This window comes from Lactuca saligna, chromosome 4 (assembly GCF_052625555.1).
Source record: "Lactuca saligna cultivar CGN05327 chromosome 4, ASM5262555v1, whole genome shotgun sequence".
Classification (NCBI taxonomy): Eukaryota; Viridiplantae; Streptophyta; class Magnoliopsida; order Asterales; family Asteraceae; genus Lactuca; species Lactuca saligna.
In genome coordinates this window covers 97,380,782-97,389,466 of record NC_136420.1, presented here as the reverse complement: position 1 = coordinate 97,389,466, position 8,685 = coordinate 97,380,782, and the positions used below count along the sequence as shown (strand labels likewise).

At 41.1% G+C, this 8,685-nt stretch overlaps 1 protein-coding gene across 1 annotated transcript; it reads right to left on the bottom strand.

The window, feature by feature from the left end:
• Nucleotides 1-803: 803 nt before the first annotated feature.
• On the bottom strand, nucleotides 804-1,241 carry LOC145039937 (uncharacterized). The gene has a single exon (XM_078987932.1). It carries the CDS (start codon nucleotides 1,239-1,241, stop codon nucleotides 804-806), a length of 438 nt encoding a protein of 145 aa, XP_078844058.1.
• Nucleotides 1,242-8,685: the final 7,444 nt, after the last annotated feature.

Below are 8,685 nucleotides of genomic sequence, written 5' to 3'. Positions count from 1 at the left end.
ACACCGCACTATGTCATGTCGGTTCTTTCGCGAAACTTCGACAAGTCATAACTTCTTCGTTATAACTCAGATTTCGGCGTTCTTTATATGTACGAAATCCTTGTAACATATAATACAACTTAGTTAAGATTAATCCTTCTAAATAATCTTCCATTAAAAAGTCATTTTTTGATGTTTATCGTCTCTAAATTGACTAGCCCGGATCTACGGGCGTTACATCCTACACTTTCTCCCGTGGAGCATCACGAAGGGAGGTCGGTCTATGCTAGCATGATAGCTGTTGTTATACGAAAATTCCACTAACGGAAGATATGTATCCCAACTCCCACCAAAATCTAATACTCACGCACGCAACATGTGCTCTAGATTCTGAATTTTCCTCTCAATCTGCCCATATGTCTGAGGGTGAAAAGGTGTACTGAAGTGAAGATGAGTACCCATCTCTTCATAAAACCACTTCCAAAATATGGAAGTGAAGCGAACATATCGGTCTGACACAACCAACACCGGCACTCCATGACGTGCCACCACCTCGCGTACATAGATCTCGACTAGATTCTCATCCGATATACTCTCCTGGATCAGGATGAAATGAGCTCTTTTGGTTAACCAATCCACGATGACCAAAATCGAATTCACTCCACATGTGATCCTAGGAAGCCTTGTGATGAAATCCATAGTGATGTCTTCCCATTTCTACACGAGAATTTCCAATGGCTGCATCTTGCCATGAGTTCGTTGGTGCCCAGCCTTGACTTTCCTGCAAGTCAAGCACTACTCCACATACCATGCTATGTCCTGCTTCATGGAGGGCCACTAATAATCAGGCGAAGATCCCGATACATCTTTTTCGCCCCAAGATGGATGGAGAATCTTGACTTGTGAGCCTTCTCCATCAGAACCTGGTGTACACCGCCATAGTAAGGTGCCCATACCCTCCCATGCAGGGTCAACAATCCACAACTGTCATAATAGAATGACGCCACGTGACCTATGATCCACTCATACTTTTGGCGCTCTTCCTTTATACCTTCGACCTGTGCCTCCCAAATCCGTTCCACCAACGGAGCAATCACTGTCATCCTCAGGAATATATACCGAATCGGAGCCACGACCGCCTTGTGGCTAAAAGCATCGGCCACAACATTGGCCTTCCCAGGGTGATAAAGGACCTCACAGTCATAATCCTTCACCACGTATAACCAACGATGTTGCCTTATGTTCAGATTCGGCTGATCCATCAAGTACCTCAAGCTCTTGTGGTCCGTGTAAATGGCACAATGAACCCCATAGAGGTAGTGTCGCTAAATCTTGAAGGCGAAAACCACAACCTCTAGCTCCGAATCGTGCTTCGGATAGTTTTCCTCATAATGGCTTCAGCTGTCTCGACACGTACGTAATCACATGACCCCGCTGCATCAACACCGCACCCATAACCGTGATCGAAGCATCACATTAAACTACAAAATCATCGACACCTTCCAGCAAGGTCAGAATCGTTACCTTGCACAATCGCTGTCTGAGAGTCTCAAAAGCTGCCTGCTGCTCAGGCCCCTAACGGAATGTCACCGACTTCTTGGTCAGTCAGGTCAATGGAACAACAATCTTGAATAAATCCTGGATGAATCTCCGATAATAACCCACCAGTACAAGAAAAGTCAGAATCTCAGATGGAGACCTTGGAACCTCCCACTGCATCATGGCCTCTACCTTGGTCGAATCGACCAGAATACCCTTCTATTTGACAAGGTGCCTCATAAATTTCACCTCACGCAAACAGAACCCGCACTTGGAAAACTTTACGAAAAGTCTCTCCCTCCTCAGTGTCTCTAGCACCTCCCTCAGGTGCTCCTCATGCTGCTCCTCAGTCTTGGAGTAAACCAAGATATCATCGATGAAAAATATCACAGACCGATCCAGCATCGGTATGCATACACAGTTCATGTGATCCATGAACGCAGCAGGAGCATTGGTGAGCCCAAATGGAATCACCACGAACTCGTAATGAGCATAGCGAGTCCGAAAGGTTGTCTTCTATACATCGTCATCCATGACTTGCATCTGGTGATAACCCGATCGCAGATCAATCTTGGAGAACCAAGATGCTCCCTAAATCTGCTCAAACAAATCTTCAATCCTTAGAAGGGGATAACGATTCTTCACCGTTACCTTATCCAACTCCCAGTAATCTATACACATCCAATGTGACCCGTCCTTCTTCTTCACAAAAAGAATCGGGGCTCCCCATGGCGAACTGCTCAAACTGATAAATCCTTTGTCTAATAGCTCCTGCAGCTTTGTAGACAACTCCTGCATCTCGGGAGGACCCAATCAATATAGTGCCTTGGCTATCAGAACAACATGAGGAACTAGGTCAAACATGAACTCTACCTGCCTCTCCGGAGGTACCCAATGCAAATCCTATGGAAATACGTCTGGGTAGTCTCATATGATTGGTACATCATCCACAATCGCATTACCCTTATCCCGGGTATCCATGACATACGTGACATAACCTGTGCAACCTTGTTTTAGGTAGCGTCTCGCCCTCGTTGCTGAACACAAAGTCTGTCCATACTGTGGCCTCTCGCCCTAAATCACCAAACCTCCCCCTCTTGGGGTCCGAACTCGTACAAGTTGCTGCTCGCACTCGATCACTAGAACATTAGGGCTCAACAAGTCCATACCTATTATAACCTTTTTCCCTCGTAGGGGAATAGGAACTAAATTTACAGAATACTGCTCATCAAACAACTACAGTGTACATCCCCGGTGAACCCTTGCAACCCGTATTGCCCTATCATCCATGATATCTACATCAAGAGGAAAATCTAGCTCCCCCGGAGCTCCAACAAATCGCTTGCAAAGTGCGAGCGATACAAAAGTTCGGGTAGCCCCCGAATCGAATAATACAAAAGCAGATACACCGTTCACTAAGAACGAGCCTATAATGAAACAAATAAACATAAGCAACAAATCGGTATAAGTAAAGAGATAAGGAGAAGATACATACCTGTCACAACATTAGGTGCTGCACGTGCCTCCTCTACTGTCAGCTGGAAGGCACTGCTCCTCGCCACAGACACCTATGACCGGCCCTGATGGTCATCGGTAATCCTCAACATAGTAGTAGTGGGTGCCGCCACCCATCCTATTGATGCTAATCTCAGACACTGTGACCTCTTGTGTCCCCTCTGATTGCACTGGAAGCAAATCAGATCAGATATTGTTGTGGTGGTAGCAGTACAGTCCCTGCTAACATGATCAGTTCGGCCGCACTTAAAGCAACCTGAGCTACTCGCCCTGCACGCCCCCTCGTGCATCTTGCCACACTTGCCACAGCGGCCTAAACTACCAGCCATGCACGCCCCCTCGTGCATCCGATACTTTGGCTTTTTGCCAAAACTCCCTGTCTGAACCCCCTCTGATTTCCTCTTCTTCTCCATCTCCAAATCATGCTCCCTTTCCCGAGCCCTCGCTATCATATCCTCCAGCATCTTAAACCTGGACTAGCCAACAAACTGTTGGATATCACTCCACAACATCTCATGCTACCAGTCATTTTTCATCTCCTCGTCCCCCACATACTGCGAAACAACAAGGGCCCTCTCCATGAACATGGTTGTGATATCAGTCACCGTCTCAGTCGTCTGTTGGAGATCCTGAAACTCCTGCACAAGCTGCTGCACCTCAATCACAGGTGCGAACTCGGCCCTGAACCTGGTCTTCAAGTCACTCCAGGTCATAGTATCAAGGGCAGCATCACCAATAGCATATCCAATCTTCTCCCACCAATCTCGTGCCTTGTCCTTAAGGAGGCAGGAAGCAAGTCGTGATGGGTTTTGAGCACTACATCATTCCTATGGTGTATATACAAACTCTAATACCTTTTGGATCTAGTTTTTCTAATGAACATGCAATTGAATATCCAAAGTTATAAACCTTATAGCTTACATATTGTAATCTACATTAGGGTTTAGAGAAATATTGTTGATTGTTATGTAGTAATAACAATCAATTCCTTGCTTTGATTGGCTTCAGAAAACTTAGTGCCTCAAGTGTTGCACCTCTAATGGAGTCATAAACACCACTAAGCAACTGGATGAACAAGAGAAGAAGAAGAGCACCCAAAAGACGTCTAGAAACACTCTCAAAAGGATAGCCATGTTTTTAGGGCTTATGGGTTCTTTATATACTTAGGCTATTAGGGTTTTGAACATAGGAAACCCTAATCTGACTGCTTTGGCCCTAAGCAGCCCATTGATCCCTTTTGAATATCCCTTGGACGAATTCCTTATGGGCTTCCCATAGAATTCGTCCAACCTATATTATTAGGTGATCCATAGCCGAGTTGCAATTATCTTATAATTACAATTCCAGTCCCTTAAGTTTAATTAATTTCTGTTAGCCACAAAATTAATTCTCAATTAATTATTGACTAATATTAATTAAACAATATGATTTCTCATTTAATATATTATTCTCATAATATATTAATAAATCATAATTAAACCTTTCTCTCTTTAATTCATCTTACATATTACTATGGTGAAGGCAACCCAAAAGGACCATGCTCATAATCGGGTCAAGTACATACCAAAATAGTTATGGACTTAGACACTAATCCAACAGTCTCCCACTTTGATAAGTCTAATAACTATTTTGCATAACTTCAAAACCTATTCAACAATCGTAGCTTTCAAAAGCCGATGTCAACTCTGATCTTATCAGATATGCATTTTCTTTAGATAAGGGATCATATATTCCTCCATTCTCAAGATATCGTATAGACACGAGACATGGATTTTAATCATTCTCTCTGTCTATGTACTGTTTCCCGACTTCTGATTCATGACGAATGACAATAGACTGCAATTAAACACATCAACTTACTCCCGGCCTGGCCAAGCGCTTAGGTGTCATCACTAAATCATCGAGGGGCCCACAGATATCGCTTTTATCCCACTTTGGGTAAAATGAATGGATAAAATTCGACTCAAATGCTCGCTTGCTCTTACTCATCAAATTACACACAACAATATGTTTTATAACACCAAGTTACTGGTGCGTTTACATATTATCAATGTGCAACCGAATCATAATTACAACTCACGTCTCGGTTTCAATAATATACAATATTACCGTCTCACAATAACTCGTGATAAAAACCATGAAGTGATTCAGTTGAGCGTGGGTTTAATCCAATACTTTAATCTTATTAAAGCACTCATGAACTCTGCAGCAAGCTTGTGCTATGTCTAAACACTTTAAACAATATACAGACAAATTCATAACAGTCTTCCTTCATACCTACTTCCAACTTATGACTAACTGAGGAGGTTCAAATAACACAGTTATTCTGGAAGTCAAAACATGCAAAATTTAAACACAATAATAATACTTAATCCTATATGGCCCCAAAACTTTTGAGTGTAAATAAAACACTTTTATTTAACCACCATATTGATTACTTATTATTTATTGTTTACTATCCCATGCACCAAGTATGCACACTATGTTTCCTATGGACAATGCTTTGTGAAATAGATCAATTGAAATCTTTTCTAATGATGCTCATTTCACAATTCCTAATCCTCATCGTAAGTGTAAGAACACAAGGTCCTTACCACTACTAGAATATGTTAGATTCTAACATTTTATGCAACGATCCTTTCGTAAAGTCATAGCACAAAAGTCACCGAGACTTGGCCACTGAAATTACAACGTTCTCTATCAGAAATTGTTACAAAACAATTCTAAACATGTGATGTCTCTCACTCAAAGTACATTGCTTTGAACATCCTTTTGCATTAAATTTTCTAATCTAGACATAAATTCTTAATTTCCAACTCCCAGTATGGAAACATTTCCATATTTGTCATATGACAACTCATTCTTAATAGAATCTTATCTATTCATAATAATGTCGATATGATCCATCCAGTACTATACTTCCAACTACTCACAAGCGACCAATCATCAGCGAACTTAGGATCGTCCTTTGATAGTTGTTTAATTATTTTAGTCAAAACCGATTCTAGTCCCTTTCCCTCTTAACGCACTATGCATTTGGAAAATTTTAGAATGCTCAAACTGATGGGTTTTGAGCATTCTAACACTTCCTAAGTGTACATGCAACCCTAATAACCTTGGATCTATGTTTGTCTAATTATCATGCAAAGTTGATTTCCAAGGTTATGATCCTATCTAGCATACATGGGGAACAATTTTAATTTGAATAAAAGATAGAACTACATACCGTGTTGTTGTTTTTGATCCTTGAAACCTTTTGAGCCTAGCATCCTAAGTGTGATGCCTCAAATGCTTCACACAACACCAAATTCTATGGAGTAAACTTGGAGAGAAAGTATAACACTCTAAAAATCGGCTCTAGCCCTCAAGTATGCATGTGTAGCCGATTTTGGGAGAAACATGAGCTTTATATAGTGTTGACACATCTAGGGTTACACCATGTAAACCCTAATGTGTCATGACTCTTCATTTCCATGACCCATGGGTTTGTAACTCCCATGGAGCATCCAATGGGTTTAACCTAACTTAATTGTCCATGGAGCTTCTTAGCCCACTATACAAGATATGGATGATTTACATAATCAACCCATATATTTAATTAGTTATCTTTTGATCACTTAATTAATTTTTTAAATTAATTCTTGATCAAACTAATTAAATAATATTATTAATATATTAGAACTTATAATATATTAATAAACCACAAGTGTTATTTCTCTCATTTAGTCTATCTAATTGCATGGTGCCATGTAACCCAAATGGACCATGCCGGGTCGGGTCAAGTACATACCAGAAATAGTTATGGACTTAGACACCTTATCCAACAGTCTCCCACTTAGATAAGTCTAATAACTATAACTGTAATACTTCCGGAACCGATCAACAATCGTAGCTCTTTTCAAGGTTTATCGGAACTGAGAAGATGATGGTACCCCATTTTAGATAAGGGATCATATAATCCTCTGTTCTTAGATATCAGCCAGACAAACACATGGAACATGGTCTTACTTATTGTCCAACAATTTGTTTCCCGATTTCCGATTTGTTTGACATAGAACTTAATTGAACACATCAACTTAGTTCTGACCGGGCCCGGTACATAGGTCAAAAGAAAAATCATCGAGGGGCCCAGATATCAGCTTCTAATCCAAGAAGGAACATATAAACTTCGACTCATATGCTTGTTCTACTACTTGTTAAATTACACACAAACGCATGTTTTATAACATCAAGTTACCAATGCGGTTTCGCACGTTCAATGCATAGCTAACTCATAGTTAACAAGTCATATCTCTAGGTTTGAAGACTTATATGATATTACCGTCTCGCAATCACTCAAGATAAATTCCATGAAGTGATACCAGCGAGCGTAGGTTGAATCCAATACTAAGAACTTATGAACACTCATGAGTGTTGAGGCCATGTCCAACATCTTAGACCTCTACAACCAACTCATGATAGTCTTACTTCATATCTACTTCCAACATATGACTGACTGTGGATAATTTGAATAAGATGTAAAACAACATAAATATGCTGGAAGTCAAAACATGCAAAAGAAATAATAGTAAACGATTGACAAGGGATAGCAACACTTTACTCATAAACAAACACAACTTTTATTCATCATCAAATGTCAATTACATTTTACAAAATTATCTAACTACTAAGACTAATATCATCCTTCAGCCCTATGCTCCTAGCATGTTGTAGATGCCTAACCCTATCCAGTCCCTTCGTGAGGGGATATGTCGGGTTCTCATCCGATGATACCCTCTTTGCCACGAGGAGTCCTTCTTCTCTACGATGTCTGATGAAATGATATTTTCTGTCAATGTGTCTGGATCTCCCATGATCTGTTGGTTCCTTTGCTAAGGCAACTGCACTTTCACTATCACAGAAAATATCTATGGGCTTCGATATAGCATGTACAACTCCAAGGTCTCCAATGAAGTTCTTTAGCCACATAGCCTCTTTTGTTGCCTTGCTTGCCGCTATATACTCTGATTCGCAAGTTGAATCAGCCACTGTCTCCTGCGTGGAACTTTTCCAAGAGATTGCTCCTCCGTTTAAGGTAAAGACCCAGCCCGACTGAGAGCAGAAATTATCCCTATCTGTCTGGAAGCTAGCATCACTATACCCTAAAACTCTCAAGTCATTACTCCCACCAAGGGTAAGGACCCAGTCCATAGTCCTCCGCAGGTACTTGAGAATGTTCTTTACCGCTGTCCAGTGAGCCTTACCAGGATTCCCCTGATACCTGCTAACCATGCTTAAAGCAAAGGCTACATCAGGATGAGTACAGGTCATAGCATACATGATCAAGCCTACTACCGAAGCATAAGGTACCCGACTCATTTCTGCTATCTCATCCTTAGTACTCGGGCTCTAAGTCTTACTCAGTCTAGTGTTACTTTGGATGGGTAACTCTCCTTTCTTGGAATCTTGCATGCTGAATCTCTTCAGCACCTTATCCAAGTATGTACTTTGACTAAGTCCAATTAGTCTTTTACTCCGGTCTCTCAAGATCCTTATCCCTAGAATATAGGCAGCTTCTCCTAGGTCCTTCATAGCGAAACACTTCCCAAGCCAGGACTTAACTTCCTGCAGAGTTGGGATGTCATTTCCTATGGGTAGTATGTCATCCACATA

Excerpts from the sequence above, each read along its gene's own strand:
- LOC145039937 (XM_078987932.1), bottom strand. The coding sequence starts at position 1,241 with ATGGATCAGCCGAATCTGAACATAAGGCAACATCGTTGGTTATACGTG.